This window comes from Somniosus microcephalus, chromosome 20 (genome assembly GCF_052327205.1).
Source record: "Somniosus microcephalus isolate GS21.2 chromosome 20, FLI_Smic_1.0, whole genome shotgun sequence".
Classification (NCBI taxonomy): Eukaryota; Metazoa; Chordata; class Chondrichthyes; order Squaliformes; family Somniosidae; genus Somniosus; species Somniosus microcephalus.
This window is the reverse complement of record NC_141006.1, coordinates 67,490,928-67,512,470: the sequence shown is the minus strand read 5'-3', so window position 1 is coordinate 67,512,470 and position 21,543 is coordinate 67,490,928. Positions and strand designations below refer to the sequence as shown.

Here is a 21,543-nt window from a genome sequence, read left to right as displayed (position 1 = left end):
TCCACCATTCAATGCGATCATGGCTGATCATCCAAATTCAGTACCCTGTCCCTGCTTTTTCCCCATATCCCTTGATCCCTTTAGCCTTAAGAAATATATCTAACTCCTTCTTGAATATATTTAATGAATTGGCCTCTACTGCCTTCTGTGGTAGAGAATTCCACAGGTTCACCACTCTCTGGGTGAAGAAATTCCTCCTCATCCCTGTCCTAAATGGCTTACCCCTTATCCATGGCCACCATGAATGCAGCTCTCTAATGTATTGACAGAAGATCAGCTTCTATTCTATGAGACTGGTACCCCTAGGTTTCTCCTCTATCTTCCAAAATAGAACTCTTAAGTCCTTCGCTGGTGCCCAGCCTGACAGCTAACAAAAATCACCAAACAGATGAAAAGCCCACTTGAAATAACAGTTAAGACTGAATTTTCAACCTGGACTCTCTGAATGGGAGTTTAGTTCGAACACGATAATAGACAGACCATACAGGACAGTGCCAGCACTTGCTGAGCTTAAACAAAGTCCTGCAACAAAGAACAAATTGATAAAACGAAAACCAGACTTTAGGGCTTTTTTTGTACCTGGGCGGTTTGCGACCCCATTGTTGCTTCCATCCCACTGCAGGAATCGACTTTGCACTATTGGGGCCTATTATGCCCGCCCTGCATGTTACCTGGCCCCATTAAATGGTGTGGGTCTGATGATGTAATCCATGATGCATTTTGAGCTGGGATATTTGAAGGAGCCATGGCCACATTGCATTTGAAGGTTCATCTAGGAGTGTGCAGGCAGCACGCTGGAGGTTTTCATTGCTCCAAACAGTTGGAGAAATGGCTGCACAGAGGCCCACGCAGGGAGGCCCTCATCCCTTACAATGAGCGGAAGAGACCTCCCCAGGAGACAAAAGGAGCCTGGCTCCAAATTGCAGAGGAAGTCAACAGCAGGGATGTATTCAGGAGGACCTGGGTGCAGTGCCGCAAACTTTTCAATGATCTCATTAGATCTGGAAAAGCTAGTACAAAGCCACATTCAACTTCATCCCGCTGTGCCTCTCATCACATCTCCATCACTCTGCCTTCCCAACCCAATCCTGCACATTGTTACTCACACCAACATACCTTGCACGTCCACCCATCCCCCTCTCTCTATCTACATTATCACATCCCCATCTTACTAGCCACTCCTCACATTCAGCCTCATCCTAATGCAATCATACCAACTAACAACACGCAAGGAGGCCACTGGGCATTGCAACCCCAAGCCATCATAGTCTTCCTCTAAAGATGTAACCCATCCATTCGTTACACCCATTCCATCACTCTCACTCAACCTTCTCTTCTTTCCTTTCTTGCAGAAGAGAGCGCACAATAAGAGGGAGCGGGAGAGAACTGGAGTTGGGCCTCCATCATTTGCCACCCTTACAACAGCAGGGGAGGCAGCATTAGAAGTATCAGGAGTGGCCGAGCAGCTGGAGGTGGGAGACGGAGAGAGGGGAGCAACCTGGTGACAGAATTACATATCATACAGCTACATGGCGTACATCAGTCACTCATATGGGGACTGATGTCATCAGCCACTGAATGGTCATCATGTGCATAATGGTATGTGTACCCATTCTTCATATGGCATATCTAACTCATCTCTTTACTCTTTAATAAGGGGAGGATGGCCTGCAGTACCGCAGTGCGATGTGTCGCAGAGCGTGGTGCTGTGGCACATAGCGTGTGATATTCACTTGCAGTGCCCCAAGAGGGAGGCGGGGCGCTTCCAGTAGCGCCCCGCTACCCTTTTGGGGCACTACCAGTGAATTTTGGGCGCGGGGGCGCTACATTTTTTGGGGGCACTAAAAGTTAACGCCCCGAAGAAGGCGCGACCCAATTTTTCCCCTATAGACTCTATGGACAATAGATGGCTATCTATGGAGCATAAATGGCAGAGGCTCATATAGGGATGTCAGCATACACGTGGGTCCTCATGGCCCCACTGATGTGCAGAAGGTGCTCTCCAGCTTCTGGCTAGCAGGGAAGTGCGCATGGCTCATGAGAGGGATGACGGTGAGAGGGAAGTGTGGGCTCCTCTCAAAGCGCTTACACTTCTCTCTCAGATGGCTCCTCGGATTGTGATGTCGCAGGAGGAGCAGACTTTGGTGGGGCCATCACAGGCTCCAAAACCCAGAGGACGTCCGCCAAGGGTGTCTAATCAGTCGCAGCAGGGAAGTGAGCAGGCTGCCTCTACCTCTGCTGCAGCCACAGGGCTAGCATTGCGTAGAAGCACGCATAAGAGAAAGATGACACACAAGTAGATTCACAAGGGTAGCCACTTGGGTGTTTTAGTCAATGTTAATGGCAAGTTTCAGTTAATGTATTGTCAACCATTAAAATCTTTGGGGTAAAAATTGGGTAGCGTCCCCTTTGTAGCGCCCTGAAAAAGGTAGCGCCCCGAGGAGGGAGGAGGGGCGCTACTGGAAGCGCCACGGTACTGCAGGCCTTCCTCCCCTCATTAAAGGGGAGGGGCCTGGCACAGCGCATCCCGGTGCCCAGCTGGGCCACCAGGGATCGGGAGTACCGGCAAATGAGCTCGGCACTCATGAGAAGTGCCAGGCTCATGGAGCGCATCCGGCACTCTGTGGAGGGGCTGCTGAGGAGGCCGGAGACGGCAACGGGGGGCAGGTGCTGGCAGGCAGCCAGCAACAAAAATGGCCGCCCGGCCCCTCGCCTTTAATTAGCTCCGTCCTGGCCGCAGGTAGGCCCCCCTGACCCCATCGGACATAGCATCCAGCGGTAAGTCAGGGGGCGATACCGAAGATCGCGGCCGAGGCGCTGCGCACGGCGATGACATCATTGCCGGCGGCGCAGCGCTGCGCTAACGGTTACCGCCGCCGCTAACCTCCCGCTGAATTTCGCGGGAGGCGTTGGTGGCGCCGCACCTGGGCGCTAGTTGCTTTGCGCCCCGTTAGCGACCTCTTAGGGCGTTAATGGGAGACACAAAGCAACCGAATTTTTCCCCCTTGCAGCCTGCAGAAAGTTAAATCTGTGCTGGCAATGTAGTCAACAACAGCTTCTGCCTGAGGAAAGTGATCAGCTGTGAGGCGGGAGCTTTTATAGTACATCTGATGCTGTCAAGTAATCAGCTGGAGCAGTGGCCACTCAACTCCTGCCTCAGATTGACAGATGTGGTTCTCGAGCTGCGTGAATCCCGTGTCCATGCAGGGAAATTTAAAACGTAGGGGGAAAATGGCTCTTAAGTGTCTTGACAACAAGCTTATAATGATTTCAATTAGGTCGCCCGCCTCTGCCGGTTGGGTCGCTGCTGCACCGTCAAATGTGCCCAAGGGAAAGACACATGGGGTTGGGATAATGGCGAGTTCCTGACCCGCACCGACTTTTTTCAAATTTCCCACCCAACCCACCTCTGATCACGCCCGCTCGGACCCCAGAAAATTCCGGCCTAGGTTTTCGCAGAATGCTTTACTTACTATAGCTTTCTTATATTAAAAGTGACAGCGTAGTGTAGATTTTCCAAGGTAGCTTGCCACGGCAAGGACTTAAAAAATGTACCTCGTGCAAACATTGCACATTATCAAGAGTCTGTATTTAATACAGGGAAGCTATCTCAATTTATTCTTTTCAAGTCCTTCACTGTTGCTGCTGGCTTATATCAAGAGGAATACAAGATGATCCAAATCAAAATATTGTCCACAGCCCCTGTTAACCAAATTCTTATCAACCAACAAGTATAGGAGCAGGACTAGTCTTGATCCTTCCCCTCCCTCGTGCCATGTGGTATGAAGCATTCAACACCTGGACAGTCTTCCAGTCAGTGGTCCACCTGAGAACTTTAGTGAGAGTTTGAATACCAGGCTGAGTTTTGGCTTTTTGGTTGAATGTCTTGTGCTGCACCAGTACATTTGCAGGGTTAACCTTTGGACTCACCCATGTCAAACACTTAACCTGCTGAATCACCTCATTTCAAGCACATGAGAAACAGAGTATGGTTAAATTACTCACAAGCAGTGAACTATCGCTCGTCCTTCTCCGCATTCTGCCTGCCATTTTTCAACTTGCCTCAGCAGATTTAGGAATGATTTCTTGGATTCAGGTATTTCCCTGTATGCAGACCATCGGAGGTATTGGAAATGTTGCACTATCAGTTGACCTTCCTGTAACTAAGACAACATGAATAATTAGTATTAAAAGAATTATAGTTTATATGTTTCAATTTAACCTCAAGTTGTAATTAAGCACATGTTATAACAGCTGAAATATCGCTCTCTTTATCAAGTTGATTTAGTCAGTACATTTCAAAGCGGAAGAAGTTCGAGATTCGCAAAACATAGCTGGGGGTTGGGTTCTGCATGGAGTGAATTTTGAACTGTTTTAGATAAATTAATGAATATATGATTAAGTTCCACTGTATGATTCTCCTGTTGGCAGTACAAGGAGCTACTGCTATGTTTCCAACCTTCCTATATTCCCAAGAGCTAGCGGTAGCTCCGTCTCACCAGTCCTCTGGGAAGCAGGCAACCCAGTTGTACAAGCGAGTGACCTAGCAGAACCACATGCTGAATTTTCCCCTTTTTTCTTGGTCTCTATTACTGTTGCATAGAATTGCACTGCAGTATGACACGGGTTGATGCTTTGGAAGTAAACCCAAATAGAAGTTGACCTCATCTTTGTGATTGCTCGAAATCTCTGTTCTCTCTCCTCAACAATCTCTCTCTCTCTAATCTTTCTGATTACAGCCTGGAGTTCTACCGTCAGTGTGACAGGACTCCAGATGCACTTTGACATTTTTTTTAATTTCTGCGACTAAATTAGCATTTTGTTCAAAACAAGATTTACCACAAATGAAATATGCAGTAACATCTATATTTCTTGCTTGGGAGAAAAAACAAAGAGAGAGCTTATTAAAACAAGGAATGTCAACCCTTTCTGGTATTGCAGTCCAACTCCATACATCTGTAAAGCAGAGTTTCGTCACTTATATACTATAACCAGCACAAGATGCTTATCTAAACAAAATCCCAGTTGAGTTTTGAGTTCCTCTGTTGCAATAGCCAAGATGTTTAATTTGGGATTTTATTTTATTTTTAAATACTTTTCTTCTGCTTTTCTGTAAAAGCTACAAAGTTATATTGTGTTCTAACAGTGTTTTATTTCATTCTGCTGACAGGATCTTTGAAATGATCCTTCAATGCAATCTTTTAGTTCTGTCCTTTTAGACTGATTGCTGAAGAATTTCAGTTTTTGCTAAAAGTGACCGACATCTTTTCCTCTAAGAACATGCTAATGTCTTAGAACATACTTTCACCTCACTTCACTCTCAATTTTTTCCCCTTACGGTCTCCTTAACATTCAACTCCTGCATCTGAGAAACTGGGACAGTCAAAGTGTTCCAAGTCAATGCCAATGCCTTTCTTATCCAGTTACCATTTTCTAAGCCTACTTTCAGGCAGAGTGCTGATGTAGGCCCAAATCAAGGGTAGTTTTGTGCCTATTAGGAACTGTATTGCAACAGACCAAACTTATTCCACATGTAAAAGTTAAGGAATATTGAAATACAAGACTTTAGTCTCTCATCTCTACAGCACGGTGGCATAGTGGTTAGCACTGTTGCCTCACAGCGCCAGGGACCCGGGTTCGAATCCGACCTCGGGTGACTGTGTGGAGTTTGCACATTCTCCCCGTGTTTGCGTGGGTTTTCTCCGGGTGCTCCGGTTTCCTCCCACAGTCCAAAGATGTGCAGGTTAGGTTGATTGGCTATGATAAAAATTGACCCTTAGTGTTAGGGGGATTAAATACGTGGGGTTACGGGGATAGGGTGGGATATGTGTTGGTGTAGGTGTTACGGGGATTGGGAGGGATATGTGTCGGTGCAGGCTTGATGGGCCGAAATGGCCTCTATCTGTACTGTGAGGTTTCTGTGATTTCTGTGACCCCCTCCCCTTCCTAAATATTTCTCTTGATCGTTTTAATGACTGGATTTCCTTTCAGTAGTTATTTTGATGTTGAAGGTTACCTCCATAAGGCTCAAAGAGGGTGGAAAAGGTTGTTACAGACAGTAGTCAGAAACTTAACAAGTGATTAAAAGAAAAGAAAACGTCATATCTTGGGATCTCTATTAAAACCTGATTAAATTAAATTTAGCTCTCAAATGGTTAAGTTGACTGAACAGCCAAATGCTGTGGCATGGGTTTTAGAAACAAACAAATTACTTTGTGAAATGGTGCTCTTTTTAATATAATTGTTCTTGGGATGTAGGCAGCCCTGGTGAGGCTGTGTTTATTGCCCATCCCTAATTGCCCTGACGTGGTGGTAGTGGGCTTTTTTCTTCAGCTGCAGCACTCCTTGTGGTGATGGTGCCCCCATGATGGTGTTCGATAAGGAATTTCAAGATACTGAACCAGCAACAATTAAGGATCGGTGGTATGTATCCATCAGAATGGCTGATAACTTGGGAGGGGAAATTGGAAGTGACAGTGTTCGCACAGCATTGTTGCTATTCTCCCTCATGGTGGTAGAGGTCAAAGAGAGGGGAGATGCTGCTGAGGTAACATTGCTGCAGTGCATCCTGTAGATTGTATATATTGCAGTCACATTGTGCTGGTGATGGAGGGGATGAATAGAGTCCAGTGGCAGGGGCATTGATTAAGTGAACTTTTCTGTTCCAGAGGCTGTCGAGCTTTTTGAGTATTATTGCGGCTGGACTAGTTCAGGTGAGTAGTGAATATTCTAACGCACACTCCTGACTTGAACCGTGTGGATGGTGGAGAGGCTTTTGAGGAGTCAGGGCGTGAGCCCCTCGTCACAGTGTACCCAGACTCTGCCCTGCCCTTAGAGCCACGGTGTTGAAATGACAATGGTGACTCCTTAAGATGTATATGGCAGGGTACTCAATGATGGTGGTGCCACTGAAGGTCATAGGGAGACGGCTGGGCTTTCTCTTGTTCAAGATAGTCACTGCCTGGCACTTATGTGGTGCGCATGTTACCCGCAGCTCATTGCCCAAGTCTGAATGTTGCCCAGGTCTTGCTGTAGGCTGACATGGGATTATCCGAGTCTAACGTTCCCTCTAAGCTGCACGGCCATGCAGCTCTCTGTCGGTCCCGTGCAATGCGAGACTGGCTTTTCCAATGTTAAATTTCACGCATGTGCGAAACTGTGAAGGGCCTGTGCACCCAAAAAAAAATTAGGGGGAACATTATCTAAGTCCTGGTTGAATTTCTAGCCCCTCCACTGTACTGGCAGGAATGTACTGGAAGGTTGCAGTTTTTCACCTTCTATATGTGGCACACAAGCCTCCATGGTATACAGCTAAGTAACCAATGAAAACACCTCTGCTCTGCTCAATATATTGGCCCGGATTTTGCGATCGGTATGGCGGCGTACTCTGAGTATGCTGCCATACCTCCTTTGAAATCCACTGCAAGTTTGGGATTTCTGCATGCGCGAAATTCCAGAACTTGCGGTCTGTCAATGTGTGCATTGACAGGCCATCCATGCGGGCCACGAAAAAGCAACTGCTGGCGCAGAGTTGGGCTATTTGCCCACCGACTGGCCAGCAATTGCGCACAGAAATGTTACGGTTGATGCAAGCAGCCGCAGGGCCTGTTTGCATCAGCGTAAGGGGCTATCTAAAGCATTTATTAAACATTTTCAGATCGTAAATTATACGCATACACTGTATCAAATGAGTTTCTGCAAATATTGACCCAGATTACAGTTTTAATGATGTCTAAAATGATCAAAAAATTAAATTTTTAGTGAGGTTGTTGGAATGAAGGTAATTATAAATAAAATTCCAATTCTGTAAATTGTAATTAGATTAGATTTCTGGATTCCATTACATCTCATTACAGGATTCTCTTCGGAAATGATTAAAACGGAATTCTGCTTTGTGATTGGACGACCAGGCCCACGTGATCCCAGGTACGCTTCCGCACTGCCTGTGTCCCTGGGCCATTACGCTGCCCTCCACCTTACAGCCTCAGACCGCAAGTTTTCGCAGCCTCGCCGCCAGCAGGTAGGTTCGTAATTCTTTTGTGGGTCGGAGGCGTACTTCAGTGGTAGAAACATAGAAAAGTAGGAGTAGGCCATTTGGCCCTTCGAGCCTGCTCTGCTATTCAATATGATCATGGCTGATCCTCTATCTCAATACCATATTCCCGCTCTCTTCCCGTACCCCTTGATGCCTTTTGTGTCTAGAAATCTATCTCCTTCTTAAATATATTCAGTGACTTGGCCTCCACAGCCTTCTGTGGTGGAGAATTCCACAGGTTCAGCACCCTCTGAGTGAAGACATTTCTCCTGATCTCAGTCCTAAATGTCCTACCCCGTATCCTCGTTCTAGACCCCCCAGCCAGGGGAAACATCCTCCCTGCATCCAGTCTGTCGAGCCCTGTCAGAATTTTATACATTTCAATGAGATCCCCTCTCTTCTAAACTCTAGTGAATACAGGCCTTGTCGACCCAATCTCTCATCATACGATAGTCCTGCCATCCCAGAAGTCAGTATGGTGAACCTTCACTGCACTCCCTCTTTGGCAAGTATATCCTTTCTTAGGTTTTCTTCTTAGGCAGTCCCTCGGAACCGAGGATGACTTGCTTCCACATTAAAAATGAGTTCTCAGGTGACTGATGAGTCCAATGTGGGACCTACAGTCTCTGTCACAGGTGGGGCAGACGGTGGTTGAAGGGGCGGGTGGGTGGGGTGTACAGTGTTCCGGTCCGTGACTGTTGGGTTTTCCATGAGGGTCCTGATGTTCCAGGTCCCGAACTTCATTTTAAAGGTTGGAAGATGCCTGTGCGTGAATTCTTTTAACTTGGGGTGACCGTTGCACACCAGCTACCACACGGGCTTTGCAGAGTAAGGTCTTGGTCCAATGGCAAGGGGATCCAAGACGATTGGAGACCAGGCTCTGCTACATCGGCCTAGCACACACACACAAACATACTCCAACTGTCCTCCTCCCTCCTTCCCGCAGGTCCTCTCTGCCTGGGTTCTGTAGGATGCATTGTGGTAGTCTTGACGGCAGAGAGGTCTGGGAATTTGGAAGCTAAGTTTAAGTGAAGAGCCAGTGCTCACTGATGAAAAAAAGGGAGTGTCAGCCTAGACTTGGGTAAGGAGACCAAAACTGCACACAGTACTCCAGGTGTGATCTCACCAAGGCCCTGTATAACTGTAGTAAGACATCCTTGCTCCTGTACTCAAATCCTCTTGCAATGAAGGCCAACACACCATTTGCTTTCCTAACTGCTTGCTGCACCTGCATGTTTGCTTCCAGTGACTGGTGTACAAGGACACCCAGGTCCCTTTGTACATCAACATTTCCCAATCTATCACTATTTAAATAATACTCTGGGGGAAAAATTCGGTTGCTTTGCGCCTCCCGTGCGGCGCAAAGCAACTAACGCCCAGGCACGGCAATGTTTGCGCCACTCGCGAAATTGACCAGACATTTTGCGGCAGCGCTAAACACTACCGCCACGATCTCCCACGCCTGCAGATCGTGACATCAGTCGAGCGTGCAACGCCCCGGACCGGATATTGAGTGGCGCCCCCTGCCTTACCGCCTGCCGCTAGCAACGACAGGTTGAGGGGAGTGTTTTGCAGTCGGGAAGGGACTGGGGGAGCGCTATTTAAAGGCGACCGCTTCCTGCCTTTTTTTGTCGGCGGCATTTTTGCACCACACATTCTGAGAGAGAGAGAGAGACTCCTGGAGAGATTCAACGCTGTGTGAAGGAGTTTGGGTACTGAGCAGCACTTTGCAGGTTCATTTTGATTTGACCTTCCTTGCATCGATTTAGAAGATACTATGGGGGCTGCACTCTGAGCTCTTTCCCTGGGTCTCTCCATTGTTCTTTCCAGCAGATTTGATGTACAGGTCTCTCCAGGCCGAGATTCAAGGCTGCAATGAGCAGGGTGTGGATGGAGAGCAAGATCGACCCTCCCCTTTAAGAACTGGCCGGCGCCAGTGTGTCTGTGTTCCGTTGCTGACTGACATCACATGAGCTTCGCCAGCGCTCTGAGGTAGCGCCTTGCTCCTCGGCATTAGCGCCTTAAGAGAGGTGTGCAGCGCCTGATTTAGCGCTCCAATCACCTCCAGGGGCGATACAAGCCAAGTTTGCAGTCAGAGGCGATAATTAGCGCCAGGCGCTAAATTTTGCGCCCGGCCGATAATTGCGCCCCAAACGGGGCGATATCGAATTTCTCCCCTCCGTCTTTCTGTTTTTCTTACCGAAGTGGATAACTTCACATTTATCCACGTTATACTGCATCTGCCATGTATTTGTCCAATCACTCAACTTGTCTAAATCGCCTTGAAGCCTCTTTGCATCCTCCTCACAACTCACAATCCCACCTAGTTTGGTGTTGTCAGCAAACTTGGAAATATTACATTTGGTATTGTGAATAGCTGGGGCCCAAGCACTGATCCCTGCGGTACCCCACTAGTCACCGACTGCCACCCTGAAAAAGACCCATTTATTCATACTCTCTGTTTCCTGTCTGTTAACCAATTTTCAATCCATGCCAGTGTATTACCCCCAATCCCATGTGCTTTCATTTTGCACACTAACCTCTTATGTGGGACTTTACCAAAGGCCTTCTGAAAATCCAAATACACCACATCCACTGGTTCTTCCTTATCTATTCTACCAGTTACATCCTCAAAAAACTCCAGTAGGTTTGTCAAACACGATTTCCCTTTCATAAATCCATGTTGACTTTGTCTAATCCCGTTGATGTTTTCTACGTGTCTTGTTGTCACATCCTTTATAATAGACTCTAGGGGGGAGAAATTCGGTATCGCCCCATTTGGGGCGCTAGTATTGGCGGTGCGCAAAGTTTAGCGGCAGGCGCAAATTATCGCCACCTCCAGCGATATTGGGTACCTGCGCCCCTGAAGGTGATTGCGGCGTTAAATCAGGCGGCGCGACGCAATATCTCCGCGGGCAGGTGCTGTCAATTATCGAGTGCAGCCAGACACCCAGGCGCCGGACAGCTCTTAAAGGGGCGGATCGATCATCATCTCCAGCCACACCCTGCGCATCGTAGGCCTCAAACTCGGCGGTAACCTACCTGTGGCGTCGACAACTGCCTGAACATGGAGAGGGCCAGGGAGAGCGCGCAGCGCTTCAGCGAGGGGGCATTGGATGCTCTGGTTGGCACGGTGGAGCGCAGGCGATCTGTACTCTACCCAGAGAATGGCAGAAGGCCTCAGCACAACAACTATCGCAGAGCTTGGAGGGAGGTTTCCAACAGAGTCACCTCCAGCAGCATGGTTCCCAGGACTCCTGTGCAATGCAGGAAGAAGTTCAACGACCTCACTCGGGTCGTCAGGGTGAGTGCCTTTTTCAGAATCATCTTCATCCCTCCATCTGGACCTCACTTTATGGCCAGAGGGTGTGCAAAGCCCCAATGGCCAGCTGTCATCCAGCACCCATGGCCCTTTCTGGAAACACACACGCACATTCAGCTCTGTGCATAATGTAAGGGCTCCTGGAGCATGGGAGGCATGTCATCCCAGATCAGGGCAGCATAATGTAAGGGCTAATCGACCATGGGAGGCATGTCATCCCAGATCAGGGCTGCAGGTTTCCTCACACCCCGTCCTTTCTCTTGCAGGCCAAGCTGGCCCATAATAGAAGGCAACAGTATCAGACCGGAGGAGGCCGGCCTCACCTGCAGACCTGGAGGAGCGAGTCAATCGGATTGTGGCAAGCCGGATGATTGGCCCCATCGCCTCTGGAGATGCCGACCCCATTGTGGACAGCAATGGTAAGGTTTGCTGCAGCAAACACCTTTTTGACCTCTCTCCTTCCACTTGTTCCCCACACCAGCATGCTTTTTCACTCTCGAGCCAACTCAGAGCATTGCAGCACTCATGCATCCCTTGCTGCCACCCTGTCCTTTCGCTAAAGCCACTCTTGAACCTCCCTGCTTTCAGATACTGCATCACCAGCTCGGGAGGCGGGCCCTCAAGCTGCCAGTGCGAGTGACTCTGGAAGCGACGAGGAGGAGGAAGCCGGACCATCCGTGCCACCCTCAAGCGAGCCAGCCCATGTCCAGACTGGGGAGACGCCTTCCCTGGAAGGGAGCGGGGGGGAATGGTCTGAGGAGGATGCAGCTCCAGGACCCAGTGGCCTGCAGCAACGCGAGGGGGGTAGGGAAGCTCGGGGGCACGCGTCTCCCCGGAGGGTGAGTCGGGCCGTGAGTGCTGCTGCACAGAATGCAGAAGAGGTGCGTGCCCTCGCAGAAATGAGCGCCCAGGCTGGGCAGAGGCACACTGAGCTCATGGCTGCAGTGGCAAGGATGCCCGATTCCATTGAGACACTGGCAAGGAGTGTCCAGGACTTCGGCGCAGCACTGGCAAGGATTGTCCAGGACTTCGGTGAAGCACTGGCACCTGCCACGCAAGTGCTGAGTGCTGCCACGCAGTCAGTGGCTGGTCTAATGCAGACGCAGATTGAGGCAACGCGAGCACTGACTGCTGCCACCCTCGCTGGATCGGGCAGGATTCCCCGGGGCCCTCGACGCGCCACAGCAGGCCAGCAATCTGTGCACCAGCCGATTGCTGCGCATGCTGCGGTGCTGCCCCGTCAGAGTGCCATTGTGTCGGCCGACCAGGGAGCTGCTGTCCGCTCTCAGGATGACAGCATTCCTGATGCCACCACTGGCACTTCTCCACTGCAGCTGCCACCACCTATAGGACAGACTGCTGCCGCCCATGCAGAGTTGGAGCAGTCAGCAGCCGGGCCCTCCAGGCCCAGAGCTGGTCCAGGCCGTACCTCAAGGGCAGCAGGGTGGCATAGTGGTAAGCACTGTTGCCTCACAGCGCCAGGGACCCGGGTTCGAATCCAGCCTCGGGTGACTGTCTGTGTGGAGTTTGCACATTCTCCCCGTGTTTGCGTGGGTTTCCTCCGGGTGCTCCGGTTTCCTCCCACAGTCCAAAGATGTGCGGGTTAGGTTGATTGGCTATGATAAATTGACCCTTAGTGTTAGGGGGATTAAATACGTGGGGTTACGGGGATAGGGTGGGATATGTGTTGGTGTTGGTGTAGGGGTTACGGGGATCGGGTGGGATATGTGTCGGTGCAGGCTCGATGGGCTGAAATGGCCTCTATCTGCACTGTGGGGTTTCTGTGAAGGGCATCTGCGGTCTCAGTTTCGGACAGTCAGCAGGCCTCCCCCAGCCTTGCTGCAGCCACTGGGGTCCCATTACGGAGGAGCTGCAGGGCGGGAAGGGGGCAATTCCATAAGGGAAGCAGATCACCATCGAGGGGCAAAAAGTAGGAGGTGTTGCTAAATTATGTTATTTCTTTCATTCAAGGCCAAGGATGCTGCTCTGAATGTTGGTTATGTTTTTGACATTGTCTCCAGGGTGTGAGAGCCAGTTATGTTTTGGACATTGTCTCCAGGGTGTGAGAGCCAGTTATGTGGCAGTCTGTTTGTTTCCATTGCTTTGTCATGCAGGAAGGATACACAGTTTGTTAAATAAAGAAGTTTATTTATTCACAATGTCCATGTCTGTTCTTTGCACAAATTGTTGCCTTGACCAGCTTAGGGGTAGCAGAACGGTTCCATTCATGTTCTTGGAATGGCAGAAAGCATTCTCTCAGAGGGGCCTAGAAGCGACTTGCTATAAGCCTCTGACAGACAGCCCTTGCAGTTTGTGCCTCCCTCCTGTCTTGGTGCTGCTCATCCTCCTCCTCTGCTGGTGCTTCAATGTCTGGTGGCATTGGCTGGGTCCTGAGGATTGCCAAGTTATGCAGCATGCAACACACAACCACGAAGTGGGAGACTCGCTCAGGTGAGTACTGAAGGGCTCCTCCAGAATGGTCCAGACAGCAGAACCGTTGCTTCAGCATGCCGATTGTGTGCTCCACGATGTTCTTGGTCGCTTGATGGCTCTCGTTGTATCGTTATTCAGCAGGGGTGCTGGGCGAACAGAGCGGGGTCATCAGCCAGGGGCACAGAGGATAGCCCTGGTCCCCGAGAAGCCAGCCTCCTGGGTGAGCCGGGGCTTCAAAAAGGTCTGCCACAGAAGTCTGGCGCAGGATGAAGGCGTCGTGGCTGCTGCCTGGAAAGTGGGCATTGACAGTGAGTATCAGCTGTCGGTGGTCACAGACCAGCTGCACATTCAAAGAATGGAACCCCTTTCGGTTGCGGAAATCCTCCACATTCTCTAGAGGCACCTGCAAAGCCACATGCGTGCAGTCAATGGTGCCCTGCACCATGGGGAAGCCCGCACAGAATAACTAACTTAGTGAACTGTACCGTTTGATTTTCTGATATGTGCAAATTGCATGGCTTATTGTAATTTGTATCACAATGTTATTTAGTTACCAGCATTAAATGGAAATGTATTCTAGGGGAACTTTGAATCTTGCAGCCTCTGAAAAGAAGTAAAAGCAGTTTTCAATTGTCATGAATATTCCTCCTCTAAACTTCCCTCTCTTGCTCATGAACTCCAAAAATGCGATCCTCCATGTTCCTCCTGCAACCTCACCTGTCTCTCTCTCTCTCCCCCATACTTCTATATCTCTTCTTTTACTTCTGTCTCTCTCCCCCATCATTTCTCTATCTCTCTCCTTTCACTTCTGTATTTCCTTCCCCCTCCATCTCTTACCTTTTGCTTCCATTTGTCTCTCTGCCCCTCCAGCTCTGCCTCTACTTCCGTCTCCCCCCTCTCTTTGCTGAGAGTGTGTTCAGAGTCGGGGTGGGGTGGGGGGGCCGAGTGCTCTACGGCTGAAAGTGGAGCGGAGGTGGGGTGCGAAGGATGCCAGAGATGGAAAAGTAGAGGCTGCGTGTGGGAAGCGTGTGAAGGAAGCTATAGAGGTAAGAAGGGGAAGCCTATGGAGGGTCTGGAAAATTAAGACAAGCATACTAGAATTAATGCAGTGGGGGACGAGGAGCCAATAAAAGTTGGCGAGGACGGGGTGATAAGAGAGCAGGACTTACTACCGGATAGGATACAAACAGCAAAGTTTTGCTTGAATTGCAATTTGTGAAGACAGTACATGAGAGATCAGCAAGGAGAACATTGGATTAAATTAGTCTGAAGTTGACTAAAAGTTATGAGTTTTAGTTGCAGGTAAGGATGAGACAGAGCGGAGGTGGGCAATGTTGTAGAGGTAGCTAGGATGTACAGTTTGAAGCTTAGTTCAGTGTCATCAGGACCCTGAGAATGTACATTGTTGGCCTCAGCCTGAGCATGCAGCCAGGAAGAGGGAGGGAATGTGGGGCTATGCAGCAGAGTGTGGGAAGTTGAGCAAGATGGCTTCAGTCTTGCTGATGTTGAACTGAAGGAAGTTCTTGCTCATGACTTGATATCAGCTAGATTGCACAGAGGTGGTTGAGGAGTCTAGGGTGGTGGCAGAGAGGTAGATCTAGGTATCATCAGCATATAGCGAGGTGGCAAAGAGGTGGAGATCTGGATATTGTTAGCCGACCCTATCCCTACGTATGATGTGACCAAGAGACGTCAAGTAAATGGGAAAAAGGCATAAAAGGATGGATCTTGCGACACGCTCAAAGTGGCTGCACCATTGCAGGGGATGTACTAGTTTCATTGGGACAGGTGGGAGTGGAATCAGCCGAGGGCATTGTAGTGTATGTACTTTGCAGAAGGAACTATATTCTGCAGCCCCTGTATACTGCAGTACCAGTAGTGACCACCCCTGTATATAAGCCTGTGTAGTAACTTTTGCATAGTAGTTCCAGGTTGTCTCCATTCAGTAAAGACCTGTTATAACCAACTCCTGCAGTCCATGTCTCAATTATACACGGACATAATACTGGCGACGAGCAGATACGAACTTACCTACAGTCTGCACCACCTTATGGGGATCCATCCCTGAAGCGAAGTTATCAGAGGTCGAGGCCAGAAGAAAGAAACAGAAGAAACGGGCGTCGACCATGGGCATCCACCTCTGATTCAGCGGAGTTGAAGATTTGCAGGAGAGGCTGTCGAGAGCGGGGCTTGGTTATCCTGTCGATGGTGCTTCAGCTAATCGGGCTGGTGGCAGGTAGTACACTGATCCTTCCTGGGCTGCGGCGGTCTAGAGCTCGAGCGGGTGGCTTTGCAACAGGGCCGAGCAGCGTTGTCGGGAAGAGGAGAGAGAGAGAGGGTGGAGCACACAGGGCGCGGCCGGTGCTACGAAGCCGGGCAGCGTACAGACCCGAGAAGAGGGAGGCAAGTGTCCCGCAGGGTTGTTCCGACGACGGGGAAATAATAAAAATTAAACGCGCAGAAAGCCGCGAGGAGCTGCAGTTGCCACGGGAACCGCGAAGAGCGGCGTTAGCAGCAGCGCGGGGGGGAGTGCGCGAAGACCATAGGGCGTCGCCATCAAGGCATAAAACGCTAGCAGCGGAGAAGACAGTAAGCGCGGGAGGCGCCATTTTGTTAAATCGGGGAAGAAGGCAAAGCGCGGGAGGCGCCATCTTAGATTTCCAAGATGCCGAAGACTGGCAATATCTCTGCCTTCGATAATGCAATAGAAGACTGGACCACGTATGTGGAAAGAGTCGAGGTATATTGCGAGGCAAACGGAGCAGCCGATGAGAAAAAGGCATCGGTACTGCTAAACTTAATGGGCGCAAGAACGTACGGCCTATTGCGGGACCTGATTACTCGAGCCAAACCGAAGGCGAAGAGTTTTAACGAAATTGTTGCTATCCTACAGGAACACCTAAATCCTACACCGCTGCTGATAGCAGAAAGATTTAAATTCCACAGGAGAAATCAGCATAAAGATGAGAGCAATGCTGATTACCTTACGGAACTACGCAAGCTATCAAAGCACTGCCAGTTCGGAGCAGGACTGGCAGATACCCTACGGGACAAATTTGTCTGTGGACTCCTGAGTGAAGGAACCCAGAAGAGGTTACTCTCAGAGAAAGAGCTGACGCTAGATAAGGCTTTCAGTGTGGCAGTATCGTACGAAGCAGCAGCAAGGGGAGCTGCGGAAATTCAGCAAAAGCCACAGGAATACGGCACCCATGAAATGACACGGGGATTTGAAAAATGTTATCGCTGCGGCAGAACAACCCATGACCAGAAGGACTGCTGGTCCAAGGACAAAATATGCAGGCAATGCGGAAAGATGGGACACATTGCACGAGTTTGCAGGTCTGGGAAGAAGACCAACGACAACAAAAAGGCTACTAAGGAACAGTACAGGAAAGTACAAAAGATGACGGACAGTAGTTCCGAAGACCAGATGAGCGATAGTGAATCCGGGAACAAGAGACTAAGCTGTCTCAAAATTCACAACGTAATCGCAAAAGAGGATCACCGAACCATTTGGGTCACCCTCACGATAGCAGGGTCCCAAGTCAAAATGGAATTGGATACAGGATCAGCCCTGACCGTCATGAATCGACGAGACTACGAGCGGCTATTCCCACACATACCCTTGAAAGAGACATCCATTGTCTTGAAGACGTATACGGGGCAAAAAGTATACCCCAGAGGAAAAATAAGGGTGCCTGTCGAATACAACGGCAAGGAAATACAGAAACTGTATCTGTACATACTGCAAGATGGTGGACCACCGTTATTGGGACGTGAATGGATCAGAAAGATAAGTTTAGACTGGCACTCCATTCAGGCACTGACGGTGGCTGGTAAAAAGGATGACGACGTCACTCCTGGACGATTGTCAACAATCTTAGCTGACACCAAAGAGGTATTTCAACAAAAACTGGGAACTCTTAAAGGCGTAACCACCTCGATAAAAATAGAAGAGAATGCAATTCCCAAGTTTTTCAAAGCAAGACCGGTACCATATGCAATTCGCCCAGCCGTCGAGGCAGAGCTGGAGAATCTGGAGAATGCAGGTGTGTTATCTAAGGTAGACTGGAGCGAGTGGGCGACACCCATCGTTCCTGTCATGAAGAAAACGTTAAACAATAAGTCTGAGGAGCCAAGGAAGGTTCGCATCTGTGGGGAGTTCAAGGTGACGGTGAACCCAGTCCTTCACACAGTACAATATCCCCTTCCAAGGATAGAAGATATCTTCGCCTCACTATCTGGAGGGAAGCGTTTTACAAAAATTGACCTAGCACAAGCATATTTGCAGATGGAGGTTGAAGAATCCTCTAGGAAGTATCTCACGATAAACACTCACAAAGGTCTTTACCAGTATAATCGACTGGTATTCGGAGTAGCATCAGCTCCGGCGATATGGCAAAGAGCGATGGAACAAGTCCTGCAAGGGATTCCGGGGACCCAGTGTTACTTGGACGACATCCTAGTGACAGGTGAAGATGACAGTGAACACCTTGCCAACCTAGAGCAGGTGCTCACTAGACTAAAAGAACATGGGCTACGAGCCAATCGCCCCAAGTGCGAGTTTTTTAAGAAACAGATATCGTATTGTGGCCACATGATTGATGAAGAGGGGTTATATAAGTCCCCTGACAAAATTGAAGCGGTAGTTAAGGCTCCAGCGCCTGAAAATGTGTCACAACTGAGGTCATTCCTCAGATTGGTGAATTACTACCATAAGTTTTTGCCGAATTTGTCCACAATTCTACACCCACTGAACGCCCTACTACAAACGGGAGTAGCATGGAAATGGAGCGATGAATGTAAGCGGGCCTTTCAGAAGAGTAAGGACCTAATCACTTCAAGAGAAGTATTGGCTCACTACAACCCATCACTACCAATAAGACTGGTGTGTGATGCGTCTCCCTACGGCATTGGAGCGGTACTGTCACATAAATTCCTTGATAGTTCAGAGAGGCCGATAGCTTTTGCGTCACGCTCGTTAACTTCAGCCGAGCGTAACTACGCCCAGATTGACAGAGAGGCCCTCCGCCTGGTGTGGGGGGTGAAGAAGTTCAATCACTACCTGCACGGTCAGAAATTTACTCTACTAACTGATCATCAACCTCTTGTCTCCATTTTCAACCCTCAGAAGGGCGTACCGATAATGACAGCACAACGGCTACAGAGGTGGTCCCTTTTCCTAGGGGCACACCAATATGACATCGAGTACAAAGGAACTAAACAGCATGGGAATGCTGATGGATTGTCGCGCCTACCGTTGCCGACGGTGGAAGAAGAACTTGCAGTGGATCCAGTGGAGATATTTCACTCGACCATAGTCGAATGTCTCCCTGTGACGAATGCAAACATAGAAAAGGAAACACGAAATGACCCAACACTCTCCTGGGTCTATGATCCAACGGTGAAGGGATGGCCAGCACATGGCGAACCACTGCTGCCAGCATTCTCGCCGAGAAGAGAACAGCTGTCAGTGTGCAGAGGAACCTTGATGTGTGGATCCAGAGTAGTAATTCCACCCAAATTGAAGGATAGAGTGCTCAATGAGCTTCATGAGGGTCATCTGGGAGGGGTAAAAATGAAGAACTTAGCCAGAGCGTTTGTGTGGTGGCCGGGAATCGAGAGAAATCGAAGAGATGACCAAGAGCTGTACAGGATGCCAGAGGGTCCAAAACGCCCCACCACAAGCCCCTCTACATCCATGGGAGTGGCCCTCATCTCCATGGCAAAGGGTGCACATTGATTTTGCTGGTCCATTTATGGACTCGATGTTTTTAATTGCGGTAGATGCACATTCAAAGTGGCCAGAGGTAATAAAAATGTCCTCAACCACCACAGAAAAAACTATCACAGTCTTACGAACCATATTCACCAGGAATGGGCTGCCTGAACAGATTTGCTCCGACAATGGACCACAGTTTGTGTCTGAAGAGTTCTGGAGGTTCTTAAAGAACAATGGTGTTAAGCATTACACATCCGCCCCATATCATCCAGCCACCAGTGGATTGGCCGAGAGGTTCGTTCAAACATTCAAAGAAGGCTATCAAGGCAATGTGTAATGAAGATATACCCCTACAACACAAGGTGGATAACTTCTTGTTTGCCTACCGGAATGCGACACATGCGGTTACCAACCAAACTCCAGCCATGATGTTCTTCAATCGAAGACTACGATGCCGCTTGGATTTGGTTAAGCCAAACATCAGAAGAGATGTGGAGAACAGGCAGTTTCAGAATATGAATGAAAGGCCGACCAGTTTTAAGATAGGTCAACCAGTTTTAGCCCGGGACTACCGCACAGAGAAATGGCAGCCAGGAACAATCTGTACACGGCAAGGACCTCTAATGTATACCGTGGACGTTGGAGAGAGCATTGTAAGACGCCATGCTGACCAGATTCTAGAGTCACTGGGAAACGTCAACTCCACACCACGATCTGATACACCTGGCGATGAAACCGAAGTACCAAGTGCATCTACCTCAGAATCGGTGATATTGGAAGCAGACGAACCAAACAACGACATTGATCCCGACTCAACTTTGCCAGAAGAACCTGATACCCCAAAGAGGCGTTATCCAGACAGAATCAGGAAGCCTCCTCAAAGACTGAACTTATAATTGCTTAACTTCAACTAATGTATCTAGCAACTGTAATTGTAAATATGTTATTTCATTGTTAATCGAATGTTATGTACTGTTTAGCTAAAAGGGGAGGAATTGTAGTGTATGTACTTTGCAGAAGGAACTATATTCTGCAGCCCCTGTATACTGCAGTACCAGTAGTGACCACCCCTGTATATAAGCCTGTGTAGTAACTTTTGCATAGTAGTTCCAGGTTGTCTCCATTCAATAAAGACCTGTTATAACCAACTCCTGCAGTCCGTGTCTCAATTATACACGGACATAATAGGCGTTATCATGAATGTGGACCACAGAGTGTTGGAGTGTGGAGGAGGTCAACTGTGCTAAATATTGCAGAGAGTTCAAGGAGGATGAGAGACAGTAAACTCCAGTTGCAGTCGCAAAGGATGTCTTGATGATTTTGACCAGGATGGTCTTGGAGCTGTGGGCAGGGACTGGATTGAAGGGATTCAAAGGGGAAGTGATGAGAGAAGTGGGAAAAGAGCTTGTGGTGATGACACATTTGAGGACTTTATAGAGGAAGGGAAAGTTGAAAACTGGATTGAGGGTGAGTTCAGAGAACTTAACTTTCTCCTTTGCAATGAGGACAATTACCATTTGGCCATTTAAGTATCAAGTTTGCTTTTTTGGGAAAGCTCAAAAGGTTTGTTTGCCCACAGTGAAATTCTTGTACAGGAAACTCTTTGGTATCTGGCACCGACGGGACCGGGATAGTGCCGGTTGATTAAAAATTCCGGATGACGGAGAGGGTTATCTACCCATTGGCATATCTCAATTTTCTGTTTTAAAGTTAACACCACTCTCTTTCTTTTGCTTGGACCAACTTTTGGGAATTCCATAATGCAAGATGGGGGAGATAATTCACGATAACGATGGAGAGACACACAGAAAAATGGCGGATCGGAAGAGACTACCGGCAGCGCGGGAGACACACAGAAAAATGGCGGATCGGAAGAGACTACCGGCAGCGCGGGAGAGTCAGACTCCTGTTATTGAGGTGTTCGGACTTCCGACAGCGCCAAGAAGCTGAGTAGTGGCAGTTTGGAGAACAAGCCCCACTGACGAACTCGGCCACCGCGGGAGACTCGGACTCGGCAACATTTCCGGTTAT

General features: G+C 49.0%; 1 protein-coding gene across 7 annotated transcripts in view; it reads right to left on the bottom strand.

Moving 5' to 3' along the window:
- ptprub (protein tyrosine phosphatase receptor type Ub) overlaps positions 1–21,543 on the bottom strand; it is a 1,172,978-nt gene that overhangs the window by 7,497 nt on the left and 1,143,938 nt on the right. For 5 of the 7 annotated variants that reach the window (XM_085962901.1, XM_085962904.1, XM_085962908.1 and 2 more), the window contains one exon: positions 4,006–4,163. In XM_085962901.1, coding sequence (XP_085819027.1) covers positions 4,006–4,163 — 158 coding nt within the window. The remainder of the gene's footprint in view (positions 1–4,005; positions 4,164–21,543) is intronic. The other 2 variants (XM_085962902.1, XM_085962905.1) reach the window with 1 other exon arrangement.